The sequence below is a fragment of the Phaethon aethereus genome (genome assembly GCF_964289735.1).
Source record: "Phaethon aethereus genome assembly, chromosome: 13".
Classification (NCBI taxonomy): domain Eukaryota; kingdom Metazoa; phylum Chordata; class Aves; order Phaethontiformes; family Phaethontidae; genus Phaethon; species Phaethon aethereus.
In genome coordinates, this window is record NC_138589.1 from 11,335,405 (window position 1) to 11,358,723 (window position 23,319).

The window sequence follows — 23,319 nt, forward strand, 5'->3', positions numbered from 1 at the left end:
TCCTGATAACTGGGTCAATTAAAGCAGCTTTATGGCAAAGCACATTCCTAACAAGATGTATACTTAACACAATAAAACAGGTAACTATGCTAAGAGCACAAAAGGCAAATACAAGGTGAACATGATGATCTTCGGTTCAGAAGGCCTTCTACTAGGAAACATCAGGCACATCAGTGGTCCTTATGCTTCCACTGCCTAAGATGGTAATTACTGAGCAATAATGGTTAAGTGAGTATGAAAGAGGCTAAAGTTACCAGATGTCTTGGTTTTGCTTGTATATATGCCATGAGGAAGGGAAGGAGAGGGAGGGCAGACTTGTCTATTGTCTGGCTATACCACAGCTGGTGTTCTGCCCCCGTTCTAGTATAATCAGCTGGCTGGCTGACCTATTCTCTGCTGACTTCAGCCTAGCATCAGGATGAACTTATGGCCCAGCTGTGACTGTGTAGACCTTGACTCAATTTTTGGTTTTGTCAATTGACATACTGTGGCATCCCACTGGTTTAACTGCCAGTTACGGTGAGCCACATCTCACAGGCATTAAGTACATGCTCAAACAGAAAATAAATTGAGATGATGTCAGAGGCATGTGCACGTATGTGGGTAGGAAATACCCATCTACCTAGCAAGAGAAGAATTACGAATAGGAGGACTCTCCATATTACATGCAAATAATATTCTTGCAACATTTATCAACTTGTGTCATCAGCTTTCTGCTGCTTAAACTCCTTACAAATTTAAAAGAAAAGAAATCTATGAATAAATGGAGGAATTAAAAAAAAAAAAAATCAAACAACATAAAATAAAAAGCTTCCTAAAGTGAAATGTCTGTTCAAAGGACTTTTTCAAGGTTTTGCTACCTTGCCTGAATATATCTTTTTTTTCAGGAAACAAGGTACTTACAAGCCTCAGAACAGAATACCTCTGTAATAAAAATGGATTAAAATTCTGCACACTCCTCCCCTTTGAAGTCTACAAGAACAAATTCAAACAACTTCGAGCATGACATGTTTAATTAAAGGCATAAAATTATTTTTATCAACATGCCTTGATGTGGAATTGAGATAAGATTTCTCTGAGGCCAGCTGTCAGGTCAGCAGCAGTATTACTATTACTAACTGGGAGTCCTTGGTTCCTGACCCTATGCCGATTCCTAGGGCTGTAACTACTGCCCTTTCGGCACCACTCAGGAAGACTCTGGGGTCCAAGGTAGCCATTCAACACTTGCACCTTGTCACGCTGTAGATCCACTCAGTGCTATGAAACCTCAGGAAGTGCAAACTACTCCATAATTTTCAAGTAAATTGAAAGCCATTGCCTAGTCTCAGCCATTCGCTTTGTGCCTGTGAACCCTCGGTATTTGCTTAAGCTTTTGCACTTTGAGGACACTACTTACCAGCCTAAGGCTGACCGGCACTGAGGTTTCTGACAGGCCTCCATCCCACCACGTCTCTGGGAAGGCCAAGCGTTCACTCGGCAGAGGAGCACGCCAGCCGCCGCCACGGCCGAGGCCGGCCGGGCTTTCCCGCCCGCTGCCTACGGCTGCAGTGGCTCCTCCAGGGGCCCAGGCGGCGGTGGCGCCCGGGCGGCCCCGCAGCGTGACCGCGGCCGCGGCCTCCTCCGCCTCTCAAGATGAACTCGCGGCTGCGCCACTGGCGGGAAGCAGCGACGCTGCTGCTGGCGGCGGGCACGCCGGCGACGCTGCCGCGCTCCCCACTTGGCCCTTTTGACTATGAGCTGCTGCTGCTGCAGCGGAGCTCCCGCAGCGGCTTCATGCCCAGCGCCCACGTCTTCCCGGGGGGCCTGGTGGAGGCGGCGGACTTCTCCGCTGACTGGCTGGGGCTGCTGCCCGCCTCGCCTCAGTGCGGGCTGGGCCTCGTGAAGCCGCCACCGCTCGGCAGCAGCCGGGCGCCACTCTTCGCTACCGACCGGGAGCGGCTGGGCTCGCCGCTGCCGGGGGAAGTCGCCTTCCGCATCTGCGCTATCAGGGAAACTTTCGAGGAGGCGGGAATCCTGCTGCTGACGCCCGGGCGCGGGCCGGCGGCGGGTCCGGCCCCTCCGCTGCCAGCGGAGCGCTTGCCCCCCGCCGCAGAGCTGAGCGAGTGGCGGCGCCGGGTGCAGGAGAATCCGGCGTGCTTCCTGCAGCTGTGCCGGCACCTGGGCTGCGTCCCCAACATTTGGGCGCTGCAGGAGTGGAGCAACTGGCTGACCCCTGTGGGGAGGGCTGGCCGCGGCGGCCGGCGCTACGACACGGCTTTCTACCTGTGCTGCCTGGAGAAGCGGCCGCCCCACACCTCCCAGGACGACCGAGAGGTGACAGCCTTCCTGGTAAGAGGGGCTGCAGCCCCGCCGCAGGGCTGGCGCAGGAGGCGGCGCCTGGGCTTCACCGCGCTCCTCGGCACGGTCCGGCTGTGCGAGCGTCCCGCCGGCAATGAGCGGGAGGGACCCTGCTGCCGCGAGCTGCCCGCCTCTTCGCCGCCCAGCCCCTGCCCTGTTCCCTGCACAGATTAAATAGTCGGACAAAGGTCCGGCTCTGCAGCCGTCCTGATAACGCTCCCTTCAGACGTGAGAAAGGGGGAGTTTTCATCTTCATGGTAATCCCCTTCCCTGTACATCTATCCTTCCAATCCGTAACGGCCACGGCCCTCTTTAATCCATCCTGCAGCTGTAACTGCTGGCAGAAGAGGGTGTTTCTTGAAGGTCTTTTTACATGAAGTTTTATGGCATAGGATGTGTGACACGTCAGATCACTTTCACCCTGAATTACCGTATCTTTCGAAGGTGGATGACAAGTAATCACTTTTTATACATTCTTTCGTGCAGTTTTCATTGGAGCGTTGCCATTATACCCTTAATGTTCAGTATGTTTGGAGAGATCCATGTGGCACGTTCAAAGTGTTCCATGGCTGCAAGATCTACTAATAATTTCTGTCTTTTGTGGTTACTTGGAGTATTTTAAGTAACATACAAGCTTGTTGAAATATTGTATTATCAAAAGCTTTTTTGGAGCTGTATTGATTTTATTACCTTCTTTTTTCAATTGGAGGGGGTAAAAGAATAAAAAACTTCATAAAGAAACTTCGTAAGAACAGCTCAGGGTCAGGCATATTAGGGTCTTTACATTTGAAAAGTTTGAAAGTAAGTTAGAAGTCAATGAGGAACCAGACAGTTCTGTAAAAGTTTACCTCACGATTTTGGTATTACTGATGCATTTATTTTTTGAACAGGTATTGCTACAGAAATTTAAATGTATCTGAGATCTTATCTTTAAAAGAGTTCATGTTTGTTATAATTTTGTTAGTAACTGCATAAATCTACTGCAAATGTTTATGCACACAATTATATTATTAAATTCACCATCTGTGATGAAATGAAGGTTACTATTTAAACTATTGTTTAAACATGCAGAACAACGCAGTGTTTAAGCATGAATAGCTGAGTGTTCATGCTCTGAAGCAGTTTCTACAAGAAGCATATGTTTAGAGGTATTTTTAATCCTTGAAGCATCAGTAGCAACCTCTAAACTGACTTTACATTCAGTTTAAGGTTTTCTATAGGTTTCAGTAGACTTTTAGCCAGGTCCCTAAAACCAGTCTCAATTTCAGTTTCCAAACTTGGCCTACCTATGTGTAGAATAAAAACTTATTTTTATAGGAAAAAGTAATTTTTATAGATGGCTTTTATTACATTTTTCTTTTTGTTGTTGTTGTTGTTATTTTGGTATAGTTTATACATGGTTTTTATTGTGTTCAGAAAACATGGACTGTGGCAAGCTGTTTTTCTGTAAAGACTTCATTGATAATGGCTTTTAAAGTTACTGATACTTTCTATCTGCTTGTTTTCATCTTAGTGGTCATCACCTCCAGAAGCCATTGAACGCTTCAAATCTCAAGAAATATGGTTTGCTCCACCTCAGTTCTACGAGTTGTGTAGGCTGTGCAACTTCTGTTCACTCCATGAATTACACCAGTTCAGCTTGGATCGAGCTCTAGAGGGATGTGAACGTTGGATGCCTGTGCTGTTAACTGCCTCAGATGGCTACATTCAGCTATTGCCAGGTAAGAAAACCAATGAAGGGTCTTTTACATATTAAAAAGCTTGGGAATTAATACATACTCAAGCTACATGGCAAACCCATTATAACTGCAAGGAAAATATTCTTTTAAGTCAAGTTACTGCACACTTTTTCTACTGTTTGACTCCCTTCTTTGAAATAGTTGATAATGGCTACTGTCAGAGACATGCTACTGAGTCGGAGAGACAGCGGAGTTATTTCTGTGCTTATTCATAATCCTTGTCTCATATGGTTGTCATTAATATGTTTATTACGAAATTCCAGCATTTCAACTTTTTTTATCTGAAGGATGTATTAGAACACCTCCTATATAGTCCTTTTCAGTGGGAATTCTCATTTACTTCAGTTACCCATCTTTGTAAAGGCAAGTGGATCAAGCATTGCTGCAGTATCAACCTTCGCAATTGTAGCGACAGGGCAGTGACCTACAAAGATACATGAATTAATTTCCCTCCTGTCCTTTCTCCTACTTGAGTCTCTCTCATTTCATAATCATGTACTTTTTTGCCTGAATGTATTTATTATTTTCTGCTTTTTTAGTTTGCTTTTAGTTATGCTTTCACCTGTCTTTTTTTGTGACTATTGACCTCTAGAATTTCTGTACTTGTGGTATATTAGCCCTGTTGTACAAGAGTAACATGCATTTATATGGCAAAGCACTGTTTTTTTCAACAGAACAGAAGAAAGGAACAGTTTCTATTCTTAGTCCTACCATAGCCTATCTTTATACGCTTGGAATTTGTCTTGTTCACCAATTATATAAACTCATATCGACCAGCTGTGATTATAGCCTATTAGTGTTATTGGGAACACTGAAACATTCAAATCAACACCTCAAATGTACACTGACTCAAATGTACATCACTGACATACTTCACAAATTTATAGCTCTATCTTTAAATCTGAATATGTTCAGAGGCAATTTACTTCTGTATTGTGAAATACATTCCCACTGAGTTTCATGTCCTGATAAATATTAAAAAATTGCTAGTGTTTCTCAATCAAAATGCTGAAAAGTAAGGTAGGCAATTTATAACTAAAACTTTTTTCCTGCCCCCAGGAGATGAGTTATATCCAGAAGATCCAGATTATACAGGAGAAGAGAAAATAATCATGTCAACAGATAAGAAGGTTGAAGATATCATGAAAGAGGGTAGTGTATTTCATAGAATAGTAATAAAAAACATCAACAATCTTGCTGTCTATGTTAATATTCAAGCAAAATATAAACATATGAATCCACTGATGATGAACTCTGACTGTTCAGATTACAATAGCAGATTATAATACCCATTTGGTTTAAAGCTAGAATATTTTTAATTACATACACATTCACTGTGGTTTTGGTCCTTTCTAACCATTGCCAAATAGTCAGGAAAATATTCCTTTGTCCTGCCAAAGAATTTTGTGTGTGTGGTTTGAGATTTATGTGTACCCAATTCTTTGAGTGTTTGAAACAGCACAGTTGTACCAGTTACAATGCTTAGAGGCTACTGAAAATTCAACATAATCATCAACTTAATCAATAATTAACTTAAATATGATTTGATGGTAATTATACTGAGCCATTACCACCTTATTCTACTTACTAATTGCAGAATGTGCTGCAACACTGGTCTGTTTGGTCACACAGGTCCTTTTCTCACTGAAAATTTAAGTATGTATTATGTTTAGAACAAGTATGTTTTGAGTTGAAGAATTCTTTTACTATGCCTCCCAAAGTTATCCATTAGACAACTGTAATACGTGTCTAGGAATGAATGAAATCTCCCATTCTATATCTGCTGACACATATCAGTCTATTCTCCCTTTCATTTTTGGGAAAACCAGTGTATATGTGTATATATGGATTTACTAGCTAAAACTTACTTTTTAAAAAAATTATTATGAAGTTGATATTTATATTCTATATACATAAATTTTTTCTGCTAATGGTAATCTATTAAAAACTTTACAATTTTCAAAGGTAGAGATGATTTAGACAAAGTCATCTATCAGATTGAGTGCATTCCCAACATTCTTTTTACTCATGATAATTTTTATCTTCAAGTTGTTAGCAATTTAAAAAATAGAAAAATAAATTGTTTAGCTCCAAAAAGATACCAACAACTTCAGGGAATAATATACTACCTTGGAAACATCTATTTCCATATTTCAACATCCCACATTTTGCTTCTCAACTACTTTACCAAATTTATCTCAGATTTAAGAACTTAAGAACAGAGGAAGGATTGCTGCTTGCTTTTTTGTTTTGGATTTTTGGTTGGTTGGTTTTCTTTTTTATGGAGTAAATGAAGTCTTTTTAAATGGAGTAAATGAAGCAGTGATTCAAGTTATTCTTTATCTGGAAGAAGAATGACTGATGACTTGAGATTAGCCAGTAAAGCTGTTCAGAAAGCTTTTGTTTCAGCTTTTGTTCTGTATTTCAATTAAAACCTTATGCAATATTTTAATTAAATTGAATTGATTTGTAGCATTCATTTGGATTGAAAAAAGTGTCCTTCTCTTCTCTCTGAACATGCTCCGACTGTTCTTGGTTTTACAGACCTTGTTGAAATTTGTACACCTCTACTAAACACAGATCATATGAAGCAGATATTATGTATATGGTTTATTATGCAATATAGTATCTCCTTCAGAATATTCTGGCTAACCCATGAAGACAACAGCAAAATTAAGAAAATGTGGAATAGAGGAAGCAAAAGTACCTTGTATTGCTGTGTTACATGATTTTTAGCTTTTTGAGATTAACACTGGCCACTAGTACTAGGAAGACATGAGGTAAAGACGTGCTTATGATCATAGTTGTGGTGTCTATAGTAACAAGTATCTTGGCTTCAAAATGATTCAGTTATTTCTTTATAATGGGCAAAGTCAGTCATCTGAGCAGGATACGGCAGCATCCCCATATTCTCCCCTATGGATACATATTCCTGCTTCCAGTGCCTATGCATTTATTTCTTGCATTTTAGTTTGACCAGAAGCTGGTCAGCTATGCTGGTCTCCTGCTTTCCTTGCCCGATTTCTTACACAGGGGAATTGAGAACTTCTGTACTTTAAGAAAAACATCCTTGAAGAGCTGCCAGCTCTCTTCTGCTCCTTTATCACTGAGGGCAGTTTCCCAGGGGCTCCCATCCACAAGTTTCTTAAACAACTGAAAGTTCACTCTCCTAAAATTCAAGGTCTTCACTTTACTCTTCATCCGGTCCATATTCACCGAGGTCATGAATTCAAATATACAAAAAAACCACATATATGTAAAAAAAAATACAAAAAATAAAGAAATTATGTAATCTGCAACAGCTTTGATTTTGCAATATAGTCTTTCATAGTTGCCTGAGAGCTTCCTTGATGATTTTTTAATTGTTCTGTACCTTATGGTTGTTCTACCAGTTTACTTTCATGGTAGAAGGTAACTATTAGGAGGAAATATTTCTAGGAAATAAATGATTCAGCAACCTAGACACAGGTTATTCTTACAGAAGTTTTTACACACCTGCATGTTGCTGTACATTATGCCTTTAATTCTAATATCAGTTTTGCTGTGTGTCAGAAAGAGTCAACTCAATACTAAATCCGCATCTTAGGTGAACAGTCTGCATTTCCATCTTCGATTGTCTCCTGTAACTTTTTTTTTTCTCCACCCAAAAAAGCAAAATGGTCCAGTAGAGGGAGCTTGAAGGCCAAAGGACAAGAAGTAACAAAACAAAAAAAGTAACAAAAATACACTATTTTACACAGAAAGTAACGATACATTGCTAAATAACTGGTTTTGAATAAACATACAGTAAATACCTTTTAATATGAAGTTAAAAGTAGTGATGATTAAAGCTGTAATTTCAAAATACCGAGCCACTCTTAAGTATGGGCTTCTGTCCAAAGAGGTGGGCCTTATTTCCCAGCTGCATGTTTCATGCCCTTCTCTTAGGCTGGCTCCTTGTCTGTGCAGCCTTGCACAAAACTAAATCAGGCCTGGAACACTTTTTGTTTTTAAAGTCTGCATGGAAAGAGTAGTATACACAGGATGAATTAAAAAATTAAAAAGTGGCTGCTCTATCACAGAACTTGAGATACTAGAGTGAAGTAACATTTTCTTTAAAGCCTAAATGCTATGGGACATTTACAATAGCTGTTTTCTGTTGCGGGTATGTGTAAGTTTAACTAGCGTGACTGAACACTGATAGAGAAATGGCAGGTGCTCTTTCTCCCCACCTGCCTAACCTTGCACACCTTTCAACAATACGCTCCACTTCCGACTTTGCGGCCTCTGGAATAAACCCGTGCCGCAGGAGCCCTGGCCGATACCACCTCACGGTGCGGGATGCGACCCTGCGTCGGGGAGACACCGCCACAGGAGCAACTCCAGGCCGCTGCCTTCCAGCAGCTCCACCGCGCTCCTTGCCCGGCCCCTTCCCTCCTCCGCCTGAGGCGCCGCCAGTGCTGCGCGGCGAGCCTTGCTCCTCCACGCCCGGGGCAGAAACAGCAGAAAGGCAAGACTCTCCCTTCAGGCTCACCTGCCACAACAATACACTTAAGGAGCCGACAAAGCGCCATTACAGTGCCCTAACCTCGCGCTTCCTCGCCTCACCCCGCCGCGCGGCACGCGCAGGCAACACGAGGCGGAGCTGCGAGCGCGCGCATCGCCTCACGGGAGCCTGCGGCCTGCGTACGCATGCGCACTGGGCGGAACTGCGCTTGCGCACTGGGCGTGGCTTCGGAGGCGGGAGGGCTGCCTGTTTCTGGAAGCATCGAAAAAGAGGTAGGGCTGCGTTTGGGTGCTCCTGGCTGTGGTGATGTAGGTGGCTTAGGTTAGGAGGAACAGCGTGAAACTATGGTAGGATACGAAGGAGGTGGGGTGCGGTAAAGCAAAAAGCACAGGTTTTTAGAAGTTTTTCACCTACTCTGCTCTTTTTTCCTTGTACTGTGTCTGTTAGCGGTGGGTTTCTTAAATGGAGTAAGAGTGACTAGAGGGAGAGAGGTAGGGATAGCGAGTTGGTTGGTTTTTCTAGGAGTGTTTGTGTCGGTCTTGTGTTGCTGGAGAGGCATCTTTTTACCTTCTCTTGTTATGTCCTTCTCAATGGAGTAGTTGGGAGTGAGGGCTTTAGTGACCCCTTGCATCTTTACAAGGTAAATACCCTTAGCATTGGATGTGGGATTTGAGCAAATGTTTGCGTTCTCATTTAGTTCTTAATAACAAAGTGGGTATGTTGTTATTAGGGCAGCTCTCCTAATGTATTTCTTTTACATGGGTGTGCTTTATCCTTGATACTTTGATAGATCGTTTATTGGTTTTACACTTCTCAAACTGAGAGATTAGGAGAGATTGTTTATGCCTCTCATATGTTATTCCTGAAATAAAAATGTGTATTTTTGAAGTGGCTAAGGCAACATCTCATTTTATAGTATGTTATAGGGCAGTGTTAGAGACTTATGTGTAACCTGAATGGTATGCTTGTGTTGTATGATATCAGGTAAAGCTTCTAAAATAGTTTCAGCTGTTTCATTTTAAAGTCAAACTGGGAATAATTCGTACCATCTCTTAGCAAAGCATGTTGCTAGTTATGACCACGGTGTAGCTGCATTGCTTCTTATTTAGTGCTGGCTTGTTCAATGCTAGTTTTAGAAGTGGAAGGCCAATGTCTTGCCTTTTCCAAAGCATTTTATTAGGCACCTGCTTCTAGTGTGAATTCTTTTAAGTGGTAAGCTAGACATTGCAGTGATGATCTTGTGATGTGCTGGTTTGTGCCAAAAGGAAATGCAAATTACTTCAGTCTGTAGGTACTTTATTATTCCGTTGTAATTCCTAAGTATGATGTGTACCATTGCAGATGAATGTAATGTGACATACCGGTAAAAAAACTGTTGTGTTAAAATTATTTGCTAAGTTTGGGACTTTTCTTGTGTGTTAGTTTTGGGGTTTTTTTAAATGATGTGAGCAGTTCCCTCTGGTGTTCCTTGTCCATTTGGCCATGTAGATAGACTGTAGCAGCCCTTGTCTTCAATCAGCCTGTTTCTGTTGGCCTTTGAATGTAGGATAAGGAGCTATGTACTCTAAGTAGGTTGAGGATAGCAGGTATGTTTTGGTGTATTAAAAATTGATGTGGTTGAATGTAAATAAATCTGGATGGCACATCTGAAGTAAGCTTTAACATGGTGCTTCATTAAGAAGACTGGTTTGAACCCTTAGATATGTGTAAATCGGGTGCCTAGACTAATACTCCTGAGACAAGTAGCAAAAGTCTATAGGTTTGCTTTAGGTGTATGCTTTTTAAATATGCTTCAAAACAAATGACGGCTTTAAAAATGGTTAATCAAACATTTGTTGTTCTTTTACAGCAGTGTTAAGGAAGACTGTAGCTGAGAAACATGGAAGTCTTGCTATTAGCGGTATGCTGGTGGTTTTAAAGTTTAAAGGAATGCAGTTCACTTAATTCAATGCAACTCTCTGGAAGTCAGATTTACAAATAAGATGATGCCCCTGTATTTCCATTCAGCAGCAATTTCTTACACGTGTGGGGTCAATATGGATTTTATATGTTTTGTCATTTCTTTTAAGTGTTTATGTTGGTTTCATCTCAAAAGACATCAGTAGGGATGCAGCTAAAATCTAAAATGGGAGATGTGCAACATAATCATAAGTAGAGTGCAGTATAGTACTAGATTCTATTGAATCCCACAAGAGATAATGGAAAAATCATTTTCCCAGAATACAGCCAGGACAGCTGACCCCAGCTGATCAAAAGAATATTCCATACCGTATGATGTCATGCTCAGCAATAAAAACTGCAGGGAAGGAGGAGAAAAGGGGCTATCTGTGGTTATTGAATTTGTCTTTCCAAGCCAGTGTTACATGTGATGAAGCCCCGTTTTCTTGGAAATGGCTGAAATCTGCCTGCCAATGGGAACCAGTGAATGCATTCCTTATTTTGCTTTGTTTGTGTGTGCAGCTCTTGCTTTACCTATTCAGCTGGTTTTTATATCAACTCACTATAAAAAGTTTTCTGACTTTTACCCTTCCAATTCCTTCAATCATCCCACTGCCTGGGAGTGAGGGAGCAGCTGCAAGGTGTTTAGCTGCCTATGGGCATTAACCCACAACAACTGGGGACCCAGATGAGCTGAATGACTGTGATACGAAGGTTTACAAAGGCTGAGCAGAAATCTATGATCCCGTTTTAAAGAAACTGAGTGTCTTGGAGACTCTCTGAGCATGAAGAAAAGCCCATTGGTGGGATTTGTTTTGGGTTTTTTATACACACTTCCTGAAGACGATACAAAAGTAAAAAGCTTTATGTTTTCGCACTTTATCCACTGTTTGGTTTCTTCAACTCTTTAGGTAATGCTATTACCTTTTAGACTATGCATGCCATTAATTGCAGCGCTAAAGAAACTTGCAAGCTGAGAAGTCATTTAATGAACTAATGGTCTGAAGTTGAAAGATGTTTTGCTTGTTAATGTTCTGTATGTTAAGTATCAGTCACCATAATTCTTAAGGTGTGTCACTAAAGATTTTAACTTTTATTGTTACATTTGCTGCTCAGATGTTCTTAAAAACAGCCTATCATTTTAACAGAAGCTGATAGTATTTGTTATTGTTGTCTACACTTTGACCCAGATCGAAGATCCAGGTTGCTTTTGGGTTACTATGAAAGGATGTGGGCCTTACACAGTTGATGAAATAGAGTATAAAAACCTGAATGCTGAAATGAATAAGTTCTATGACAAATCTTATAAAGATGTGGATGAAGTAAAACCACTAATGGTAGAAGAAGGCCAGGTAAATTCACTGATATGCTGTGTAGATACAAAGAATCGGTTATTTCCAGTGGTTTGGGGGTGAAGTATCCAAGATGCACATTGATCTTTTTTTGATATTGCTATGTAGAAAAGTAGATAATGGCATCTATATGGCTTACAACTTCTTATCTGTTATATGGGTTATATCTTCTTATCTGTAAATTTCATAGTTACATAAGCTGCAAGGCTTGCATTTTAAAAAGAATATTAAGGGTGGTATAATAAATACTGTATTCTTTTAAAAAAATTTTTGAGTGTAATTTGTTCCATTTATAGGAACCCGCTGTCTTGTTTGTTCTTTTTCAGATTTGTGTGGTTTTCAGTGAGGAACTCAAATGCTGGTGTAGAGCAGTTATTAAATCAATCATGTACTGTACAGATCATTATCAAACAGAATGTTTTCTTGTGGATTATGCCAAATACATTTTTGTTAAATCAAAGGAGTAAGTGATTTTTTTTTTAGTTGTAGAACTAAGACTCGTTTGTGTTGAGCGGTCATTTTATTTTGTCATTGAAGTGTATTTGTTAGTTAATACGTACAAATACTATTGATATTTATTTAGATTGATAGTGGCAAGGCTTTGATTTAATTGAGGTGTGGGTTGGGAAACTGCTAGCCATATGATAGGCCCTTGCAAGTGTGGGTGCAAACCAGTCTTTGTTTTGTGAATTTTTAAAAAACCAAAACCTAAAACAGAAAGCATCTTTAAAGATTTGAAAATGAAATAATGGCAGCTTGTTATGACTAAAATGTATGATTGCCAGTTAACATTAGTTATATATACTTTCCTCCCTTATTAAGTAATAATATACTGAAAAAATTAGAAAATTATAACCAGTGAAGAGCATTCAAAAAGCATATATGGAAGCAAGGTTTCACTTGCTGAACCAGCTTTTGACATCTAGACACAAATGTGCAGGGTTTTTTCCCACTGCAGTTTACTAGCTTGTTTACTTTACTAAGAGCTGACAGTCTGTCTTAGCATGGTACAAAAAAGGTGAGTTTTCACAGGTTCCCAGTTTCTAATAAAACCACTATGAAATCTCCTGTTTCTAAAATCTTGCAAAGTGTGTTTTAAAAAATAACTGTTCCAGTGCTTAGCTAGATTTAAAAATAAATTTCTTTAATAAAACATGCAACTCTGAGTACAAGAAGCTTTATCAAATGTTATTTTGTAGTATTCCACAAAATTAAGAAAGCCTATTTAAAATATTTAAAAATAAATCTTAAGTAATGTCTTTAAATTGAATGTTGCTGTATTGGAAAACAACTTGACAGTGCCCTGAGTTTAAAATTATGTTCAACTAGAATTGAATGCATGATTTACTGCTTTTTCATTGTAAAATAAAAATTTGAACAGAAGTGATCAATATATGGATCTTAAAAGCTTGCTATATACGGTGTCTTGCTGATTATTAGAAGTCTCCAATCAAACCAAGTGTAAAGGATAAGATTATCACTCTAGTGATAGAATCATAGAATTGTAAAGTAGTTTGGGTTGGAAAGGACCTTTATAGGTCATCTAGTCCAAACCCCCTGCATTGAGCAAGGACTTTTTTAACTAGATCAGGTTGCTCAGAGCGCTGTCCAGCTTTATGTAAGACTAAATTCTTTCTAGGAAAATGAGTAGAAATGCAAATTAGTGTATTTATTAGACTTCCTTCTTGCTGATGTTAATCATACCTATTTTCTCCCACAGAAGTAATAACTGAAAAATGGAATATGCAGTTCCAAGTGGTGTATGTGGTAGTATGAGGGCTAAATATCGTGAAAAGACTTCAAACTGCAGTGGTGAAGGATCAGAAAGATTTCAAGTAAACAGGAAGTGTATTCATATCCAGAGCAAATCAGTTCACTCATTGCTCCTGGTAGCACCTCTCCCAGAGGGAGAAATAAAACGATTGTTCCACGATGTTTCACAGTGGGAGCCAAATGACTGCAACAATTGTGTTGTCAGATACAGGGTAACGGAAGGGTGTGTATGAGACCAATGATTTCTGGAGAATAAAATCTGCTCTGTAACACGAGGTTATTTCTGCTTTGTTTTTAAGCATTCGAGTTGCAATGGAAGTGTTTATGCAGATCCCATATAGAGCAAAAAAGTGTAGACTGTATCGCACAAAGCCAGTGACATTGCGTGTTGACTTTTGTGAAGATACTGCAAAAATAGTGTAAGTAGAGTTTAATAAATGTATTTTATTCATAAATTTCTTAAGTGTGATGTTTTGTTGCAGAAGGTTTTTTTAGAAGAGATTATGTTTCAAGAAGAACATAGGAAATCATATTTGGAAAATTGTTCCTGTTTCAGAGGAGCAGTTCTTAAATAGAACTGCTTCCTTAATGATTCTTCCGGGATCATTTGGGGTTTATTATTCACCTGCTTGAATCTTTTGATATTTACTTTAAAACCTTTGGAAGCTTAAACAAGTTTCGAGCTGTTCTTGTACTTTGTCTATCATCCCAGAGCTGTGTTTCTTGATTCTTAGCACATGAACTTCATTACTAATCTGTCCCTATGTGCTGTTTCTTAAAGGTAGCTCCTCTTACTCCTGATGCTCTTTTTTTTTTTTTTTTGGTGGTAGTTACATGCTTCTCTGAACTGAAGTTCTATAGCTGTTTATAGGTAGCTCTGTTTTTCCCCATTCTGTCTTTTTTTCTTGACATATTTTGGCTTCCTGTAGTGCTTTCCTTATATTCATGTCAGCTTTCTCACTGCAGTTTTGAAGGACTTGAGTAAGGTTTTCACTGGGGTCTGGTAGTGAAGAAAAATGCTTTTGTATCCTTGAGTTCCCGGATGCTATTGTCAAAGATCCTACCAACTTGAGAGGGACATCATTAGATCATTAGATCCACAGCAGGAAGGCTACTTTGGTTTCTGTCATTAAAGAATATTCAAAACAACATGTGGTCAAGCAGTTTTGGGGGGTTTTTTATACTCCTGTTTGGAAGAAGAAATTAGTATTTGACTTCCAGTATTCTGACAGAACAAATATTAGCATGGTGTGGATAGGAATAACATTCGTCTTGAGTGGACCATCATTGTGAATTATCAAAAAAGTAGCGGATTGTCATATTTTGTTTACAGTGCTTTTCATTTGATTCGTTTTTTATTTTTTACTTAAAGTTGCAGAAGATGGTAAAGAGTGAACTTGATTTTCTGCTACAGACTTTTCAGTCTTTGGCACTTCAGTGTAAGTGCTTGTTCGAAATTGCTCAATACCTATTTAATATATTCCACAAATGGATTCTTTCCTTTTTTTTTGTTACTCTGTTTCATTTCTAACCATCATATTTTATGTTGGATATAAGCCCTTATACATTGACAAAGCAATATCCAGTAATTTTTTATCAGTTCACTTTATTGATGAGCTGAAACAATATTGTCAAGACTGAAGTTAGAATCTTAATATTAAGAATGTGCTAAGGTGTCTAGTTGGTGCACTACTTACGATTTAGCGTGGCTTGAAATAATTTCTTCATGTGCATCTGAAGTTTTTTCAGAAATTACTATGTAATTTTGATGATGTGGAATAACTGGTTGTGTTTATTTTCCTAGACCAGCCAAAAGATGGGATAGTGCTGCTACTCGGTATTTTCAAAACCTTCTCAAAGGTAAATAAAACATCCTGCCAAAATTGTAATTGGCACTTCTATTTTGGGAAGAATAAACTGTTAGAGAAATGTAGTACTTGTGTTTATGTATTTGAGTATATTTAAGAATGTTGTACATTAAAAATAAAGAGGAAGGAGCTCCATAAGGTTTTTTGTATAGACTAAGGCAAAAATATTTGTGGAGCTGCATCAGTAGTGTGGGTTTGCATGCTGCATAAATTTTGGTAGTTGACTAGATGGTATCTGGTTCTTGGACAGGCTACATAAGGTAGCACTCATGTAACTTTTTTTTTTTGAACAGCAGAGCTTTTCTGTGTGTTTAGCTAAAATCTCTGAATCAGCATCAGAGCTGTGTTTCTGTAGTTTTGTACAGAGATGGCAAGCTCTGGTTTAGGAGCTTACACTCTCACAGTTGTTTTTTGACAAGGATGTAAGCACCAGCTCGGAAGATGAGTATCTTTATTATAGTTGTTAACAAATAGATTGGGCAGTTAGAACTGCTTTTTCTTCAGATTGCTCTTGTCCTTTCCCATGTTTGGTATTTCATTAGGTCATCCAGTCTTTCTCCTATCAAGCCTTCTATCTTGGTATGAGGCAGTTATTGGTATTACTAGAAAAGCAGCTCTTTACTGAGATTTTTCTAATCTTCCTGCTTACATGCTTCTACCTGAAAAAGTACCTGGTTAGTCACAAGTATAACAAACTCCACCTAAAAGGTATTTGGGGAGGAGAGGATGAGTTTATGGAAGCAATAAAGAGTCTTTAGGCTGATAGTTTCACACATTAAGTGCAACATAGCACTTCTCATGAGTGCAACATAGCACTTCTCATGGTTTACTTTCCCACTCCCCAGTCTGAGTATTGCTGTGCAAAGTAAAGGTTAGTAGGGAGCAATAATAATGTTGAATTTAATTTCACAGATATTCCCAGGCTGTACCATAGTAGCAATACATACTTTGTTTTAATTGCTAGCATATCATTAGTGTATGTAGAAGTGCTTCAGAATTTACTAATGGACTTTTATCAGCTAAATTTGCTTAAATGAAGAGCCTAACCAAGCTATACAAATATGCAAATACAACTTCTTTCAATAAAAGTGAATGTCAAGTTTGGAAAATGTCTATTTGTGCTACAGGTTGTCAGAGGCTAAAATATAAACTGTCTTTTGTTGTAGAACTAAGACTAGTTTGTGTTGAGAGGTCATTACTCTGTTTTGGCTCTTGGTCGTCCTTCAAAGACTATGGACAACTTCACTTTTGTAACTTAAGTTTTTATTGCCTTGTTACTTTCTAGTTTCATTTAGAAGTTATTACATTTGTACTAGCTTCTCTAAAGAAATAGATTATACATCTAATTGTGATTTTTGTTCTTGTTTATCTCGGAAAGTACAAGTGGAAAAATACTGACAATTTGGTAAAGGTTTAATCTTTTTACTTGTTTTTGTGTTTATTACTACATGTAGCAACTACCCAAATGAAAGCCAAGTTATGTGCTGTAGAAGATAACACATTTGATGTTTTTCTGTATGTGACAATAAAAGATGAAAAGGTAAGATAATTTTATATGTACAAACCTGTTCATGTGCTTTGCTATGTAAGTTAGAGCTTTGCAATTAGTTTAAGACTGAAAAGCATTACTTGCAAGTGAGTTTTGTAATTTGTCGGATACAGCAGAAGCTAAATCATTAGCTTATTAGAGGTTTTGTTTTATATTTCTGTTGCTTGTAAACTTCTGGAGGAATTCCAAGAAGCAGAAATACCATTTTTCTTTGTGAACCTCTTTTTGGAAGGTATTGATAAGCAAGTGAAGTCTAGCAAGTACTTCAAATGGACAACTATATGAATTATTTAGTGCACTCTCATACCTTTTTATGGTATCATTAAAGCTGTTTCAGTAAGGCAGTTGCATAGTATTGTAAAAATAAATAGAAGTTCGCACTTGCTTTTGTGTAAGACTGAGTCCTCAAACCGGGGCGGGGGGGGGGGGCGGAAAACAAACAACTAGTTCCACTTGCCAAAATACATAACTTGTGCTAAGTCTCTGCTGTAGCTACTGTCAGACCTTAAGCAGCTGTATGGTGGATACAAATGAATTTATTTGAATACTGCTTCTACTTGGAGTGTTTTACTAAAGCTGGTCTTTGTCATAGACAATAACTTTGAAGGTACGTATGAATTTGAATATCTTCTCTGAGTTCAGAATCCCATTTGGCAGTAGTGTCACTGGTCTCTGAGCCAATGGAGTTTAGGAAGTTTTAGGTTTAATATTACTTTCTTTTCTGCCGGATTTTGCATGCTGAATCAAAAAGAAATAAACCAGCTTGACTTATTGACAGATTTTTAAAAATTTTTAGGGCTTGTAGAAAAAGTTAATTGAGTACAGAATTTTAGGCAGAAGCATGGAACTGACAACTAATTAGCACCCGTTTAGAGAACATACAGGAATATATGACTGACTTTCCTATTCTGGAGTTAACATTCTTCGGAAAGCATTCACTGATACTGTGTATGTCTTACTGCTGTCATTTAAAGCTTCAAATAAATTCTAAACAAGTATGTGGTGATGATTGCATGTTGATACTTGTCAGTAAAGATTTTTTTTTTTAGGTATGTGTTAATGATGATCTTGTTTCAAAGAATTTTGCTCGTTTTGAGGAAGCTAAAGAGAATACAGGGAGTTCTGCAGACTATCAGGAGAACCAAACATCATCAAATGTTGAGTCTCTTCCAATGAAAATTGTTAATCCTGCGGTTGCTTTCAATCCAGTGCTGTTTCAGGAGAAGGTATCAAGAAATCTTGAAACAGGTGGGAACCATGTGTGTTGGAAACAATCATACATGCAATCCATCATGTGTCTTTAACCGAGTATATTGAACATGAACCTACTGTCTCGGTTCAAATCCAACAGTTGGATCAAATGGTATCCTAACAAGCGATGCTTATGTATCAGACTTTACAAACACCAATCAAATCATCAGATGCAGGAACACTGTAAAACTTTTTGTACTATTTGTACTTCCTTTGTAAGACGAAGGCTGAAGATGAGTTACATGGACATTTGTTGATAATGCATAATAGCATTAGATATCATGGAAATTACTTGTGGCATCAGTGATGCATTACTGTTTGAGTTTGGAGGGATTTACTTGAACAGAGGTAATTTTAAAACTAATGTTTGCCATGAGTTGTCCCATTTATAGTGATTCGAGTCTGTCTTACTTTTGAGAAGTATGCAATTTCCCATTCTCCTTGTTCACTCAGTTCATCTGCGTAGTTATCTTTGTGTAAAGATAGTTATTTTTGGTTGTTGTTTTCGCAGTTAGGAAATGATGCAAGCAACTAAAGTCAGTTGCAACCCACTGTACATAGAAATACTGCCCTTTTATCTGGTCAGATAATCAGAAATGTGTTTCTGCATTTTTTACATAATCTTTCTAGGTCTTGCTATTTCCAGTTCCTTTCTTGAAGAGACATACCAAAGGTCAAGCAGAGATCTAAATGAAAGTACTGTGTCTGTGAGTATTATATTTTATATTAAGTTGTCAAAGATGAATGAAATTAAATGTATGTAGGACAGATTAGGAATACGGTAGTCATCTAGCTTGGTTTTCTATTTAACAGATCTGGGGGACTGCACTAATTCTTGATATACTTAAGGAATATTCTACTTCAGTTTCTTTCTTTAAATTGCAGAAATTTAAAAAAAAAAAGTAGTAGTCCTTGAAAAGGTTGTGCCTCTTTTTGCACGCCTTTGCTATAGTTTTATGAAGATGATCGCTGGAAACAAAATAGTCCTTATGCTGTACTATGCTTAGCATTCATTGGAGTCCCTTCTTATTTGTAGAGTCATCTAATACTTTAAATGTCTAGTCTGGTTTCTTGCTATTTTAGGGGGGTTTTTTGCTTGTTCTTTTCAGAAACATTTTCAAAATGTCAGTGCTTACTGAGTGTTCAGTTGTGTGAATTGCACATTTGGAACTATTACAACATCCATGGGAGGGAAGGAAAATGAACCAATAGATTCCAGGAAAATAATCACCGTTGAGTGTATCCAGTCTTGGCACTTTTCAAGAGTCTGTGTGCTGTTCCATGTCCTTTTCTGCTAGATGCTTTAAAGGAGCAATTTGCTCCTGTGATAGCAATGGAACTACTACTTCTGTCAGGTCAGGGGAAAAAAAGGAGTTTTATGGAAGTTATTTTTAGCTCTGCTGACAGTTGAAGGATGACAACCACTCCGGAATTGAAACTGTAATAGCTTGTTAAAAATATTTTTGAAAGAATAATGATGATAGTAGTAGTGTGGATTGTTACTAAAGCTGAGCAGGATTACCTTTATACCCTTCTGCAAACAGCTGAATTACCTTTACCGGCCACTTAAATGATGCAGGTCTTTGACCAAGTCATGGCTGTTGATTGCTGGTGACTAATGATGAATGCTAGAAATTCCCTGTTTGTAACCAGACGTCTTTGGGGTAACTCTGCATCCAGTATCTGCTACTGGTTACTCCCTAGAGGATTTGCAGTGTTTTTTCGTTTTTTCACTTTAAGCTCATGTGCGCTGCCTTTGTAAGCATGCAGCTGGGTACCCTGTTCTTGTTTTTTCTCCTGTCTGTGGTGTGCAGGCTATCTGTGATTTTTTTTCTTAATTTTGTTTTAAAAATGAAAACGCTTAAAAACTAATTAGTATGTGTTCATGCTAGCTCAAGTCCCTGTACAACTGTAGGTTACAACTGCAGCTTGAGAGGTGACCATGAACTAATTTTTCTTTTTAGTGGGCGGTATTCTTGTCATACACTTGATTCTTAGTAAAGAAAATACTGTTCTGAAACAAGTTAGTTTTTCTGAAGTTTATTGCATCAAAATTGTTGCCTTACTCAAACTTACAATTTGTACAAAAAATCTCCAAAATATTTGGAGAATCCTAGAGTTAGGTGATAAAACCACTTTCAACTCAATAGACTAAATAAGTAATTTTTCTAATATGCTGCTCAAACAGTATTTTTGTGCTAAAAATGTGTTCATCTTTTCTTGATAGATTGTCAAAGCAATTTCAGGTTTGTCTTGCAAGGAGAACGCAACAGTTCACACAGACAGGTATGGTGCAGCATGTTAAATGTTTTAAATGGTTATGTAATCAGGTGAGTAGGAGCTGTAGTATGTTTCCAGTTATTATTCTTAGGCAGTTAAAAGTGGAGAGGGTAAGAGAAGATGCACACACATGATTTTGGGGAAGAAGGGAATTTGAAGCTGCTGATACTTATCCAGACTACAATAAAAATAGCAGCTCTTTCTAAACAGTAGCTTGACAACAAAGATATATTTTTTTTTTTTCCGGCACACTAAACATGTTAAGTTGCTTTTGTATTTTTAAATTACATTTTAGTTTTGTATTTATGCTGGATTTAATATTTCAATGTTTCTCAGGCTTCAGCAGTTCTTAAATTCTGATCCTCTAAAGACACACATAATTGAAGATGACCAACAGGTATTTCAGACATTAACTTTCATTTAACTTCTCTTGTGCAAATGTATTGTGTATATGTAGAAGGTTTTGGTAGTGTGGGGGCTGCAGGGCTTGTCTTTGTGGAAGGAGGTCAGGGGCTGATTCCAGCTGCATTGACAACAAGACCCACTGCAGGCCAAAACTGAGCTAACCAAGTTGGTGGTTCCTCTGTAAAAATATATTTAAGAAATGGCAAAAAAAGCAGGGGAGGGAACAAAAAAAAAAGTGAGAAACAGAGGCAATGCCGAGGTCAGAGGAGCAGGAGGTGCTCCATGCTGGAGCAGGTGTACCTGAAGGGACTGCAGTCTGTAGAGGACTCATGCTGGAGCAGAGGAAAGAAGTGAGAGGCAAGGAGCAATGGATAGAAACTGCTGTGTTCTAACCGCAGTCCCTGCCTTGTGCTGCTCGTTGCCTCTGGTGGGACTGAGTGCAACCTGCATTGATTATAAGAGGAGAGGAGTTTGGAGTGAAGTTGAACTTGGGAATGGGGATGGAAAGATTTTTCTCTGAAGTGTGTAAATGTTTGTTTGTTTGTTTTTGTTTCCCAAAAACCAGAGCAGTACTCAAATATATATTAATTGGCAACAAATTAAGTTAACCTAAAGTTAAGTCTGATTTGCCTGCATCAGTAACTGTTCAGTAACAACCCTGTCTCTGTTTTGACCCGTGAATCTTCTTGCTCATTCTCCCTGTTTTTCTCCCCCACGCATCTGGAAGGGGAGAGTGAGTGAGCAAGTGGCTGTGTGGGTGCTTGGCTGTGAGCCGAGGCCAACCCACCACAGTAAATTTTACTAGTTGTTTTTAACTGTATTTTGACTTTTTTTTTTATACCTGAGTGCTAGCTGTACACAGAACGTGTAGTGCATTCTCTTGAGTGGTTTAAGACAGTTGTGTTAAAGAAAAACTTATCAAGATTGTCTTAAGAAATACTACTAATAAATATTTCTCTCGCCACTGGTCTGTGTAACTTACCAGTATGTATGAGTCATATCTAAAATGTATTTGTGGGTTCTTTGGCTATTTTTCATCAACATACCACTTTTTAAATACAATAAATGCCTTTGAGTTGTATGTAAGCTAAAACCCTTTTGTTAAGTATCGCTATTGTCATCTATTTGTCATACCGTTTCAGAGTTTTCAAAACCTTAATGAAGAAAGAAACTTCATCTTTCTTAGCAACAAAATTGAGCCATCATCCAATCTGGAAACAGCACCACTTTTTGATGATCTGAGAAAGGTAATGCTAATGTAATACATCACACTGAATATCTTCTTAAGGCTAGTATCATACCCCAACTTCAGATATTAAATACTATAGTAATACCTAATTTTGATTCTCTAGGAGGTTGTTCACATGGTTGAATAAATGAAGCTTCAGAGGGATGCTGTAAGAATTGTACACACTTATTCTTTTATATCAACCACTGCCGCAAGTCATGGGATTTGAATTTTAATATAACAATTTAACTCCTCAGCCCAGAAGAACTCTTTCATATTGTGCGTTAAGGACATTTATTATGTAGTGGGTCAAAAGCTTTTAAATTGCTCAGTGTTGTCTTTTTGTCTTGTTTTGTTAGTGTTTAAGTACACAGTTTTCTTGTGTAACTCTTAATATGTCTCTCTGTAGGAACTTACTCGGAAAAAAATTTTAGGCCCTAACTTCACAGAATCTTACTGTTGGCCGCCAGTAGCTCGAGGATGTGATGTAGTTGTCATCTCTTATCAGGGAAACGATCCTTTCTTATATATTCCACCAGTCCTTACATTTTTGCAGTCAGGAAGTTGCTACAAAGCCTTGCCAAACAGGAATGGGGTATGTATATGTTAGTGGTAACAGTTTTTTGTTCTGAAGTGCAGATGTAGAATAATGATCCAAAAGTCAGTGGATGTTGAGAATGTATACATTTAATGTGATTATTAGTGTGTCTTCATGCTGCTTGCCAGTTTATATCTCTGCTTAGAGGCTTACAGAGGTGGACTGTGTGAATGTGGGAGTCTGTAACTTACATATCAAGTAATATCTAACCAGTGGTGCATGTCATATCACTGTGATACTTGATGAAGCTTTATTTTTAAGGGGATAGCATGTAGTCATTAAAATTTGTATTAGCTGTTTTAAATACTGTAATTGATTTTCTAACTTGTATTAAATCACAAAAGCATAGAATTATTGAGGTTCTAAGGGACCTCTGAAAATTGCCTAGTTACAACCAAGTAAGACAAGATCCTTCTGCTTCTGTTAAGTTTTTTTACTTTTTACTATATGTTGCTGCATGCTTCCTTTTTTGTCTCCAGATAACCTGGTGTATGGTTCCTTGGATCTGTAACATC

At 38.5% G+C, this 23,319-nt stretch overlaps 2 protein-coding genes across 2 annotated transcripts in view; both read left to right on the plus strand.

Annotated features, from left to right (window-relative positions):
• Positions 1-1,624: 1,624 nt before the first annotated feature.
• Positions 1,625-5,386, plus strand: NUDT19 (nudix hydrolase 19). The gene is made up of 3 exons (XM_082005553.1): positions 1,625-2,328; positions 3,851-4,058; positions 5,136-5,386. The coding sequence occupies exons 1-3, from the start codon at positions 1,633-1,635 to the stop codon at positions 5,360-5,362; spliced, it is 1,131 nt and encodes a 376-aa protein (XP_081861679.1). The 5' UTR covers positions 1,625-1,632; the 3' UTR covers positions 5,363-5,386.
• Positions 5,387-8,263: 2,877 nt separating this feature from the next.
• The window catches only part of TDRD12 (tudor domain containing 12), a gene marked incomplete at both ends in the record, with an annotated part of 41,500 nt that continues 26,444 nt past the window's right edge, over positions 8,264-23,319 (plus strand). Inside the window, 13 exons of the mRNA XM_082005645.1 lie at positions 8,264-8,834; positions 10,412-10,470; positions 11,691-11,852; positions 12,179-12,315; positions 13,925-14,044; positions 15,430-15,485; positions 16,948-17,033; positions 18,092-18,290; positions 18,924-19,000; positions 20,521-20,579; positions 20,910-20,970; positions 22,121-22,225; positions 22,616-22,801. Of these exons, the coding sequence (XP_081861771.1) occupies positions 8,264-8,834; positions 10,412-10,470; positions 11,691-11,852; positions 12,179-12,315; positions 13,925-14,044; positions 15,430-15,485; positions 16,948-17,033; positions 18,092-18,290; positions 18,924-19,000; positions 20,521-20,579; positions 20,910-20,970; positions 22,121-22,225; positions 22,616-22,801 (1,878 nt within the window). The remainder of the gene's footprint in view (positions 8,835-10,411; positions 10,471-11,690; positions 11,853-12,178; positions 12,316-13,924; positions 14,045-15,429; positions 15,486-16,947; positions 17,034-18,091; positions 18,291-18,923; positions 19,001-20,520; positions 20,580-20,909; positions 20,971-22,120; positions 22,226-22,615; positions 22,802-23,319) is intronic.

What these genes read in the sequence shown, in the direction of transcription:
- NUDT19 (XM_082005553.1), top strand. Translation starts at nt 1,633, where the DNA reads ATGAACTCGCGGCTGCGCCACTGGCGGGAAGCAGCGACGCTGCTGCTG. An exon ending in GAGAGGTGACAGCCTTCCTG is followed by an intron (nt 2,329 to 3,850) that starts GTAAGAGGGGCT and finishes TTTTCATCTTAG; the next exon opens with TGGTCATCACCTCCAGAAGC. An exon ending in CTACATTCAGCTATTGCCAG is followed by an intron (nt 4,059 to 5,135) that starts GTAAGAAAACCA and finishes TCCTGCCCCCAG; the next exon opens with GAGATGAGTTATATCCAGAA.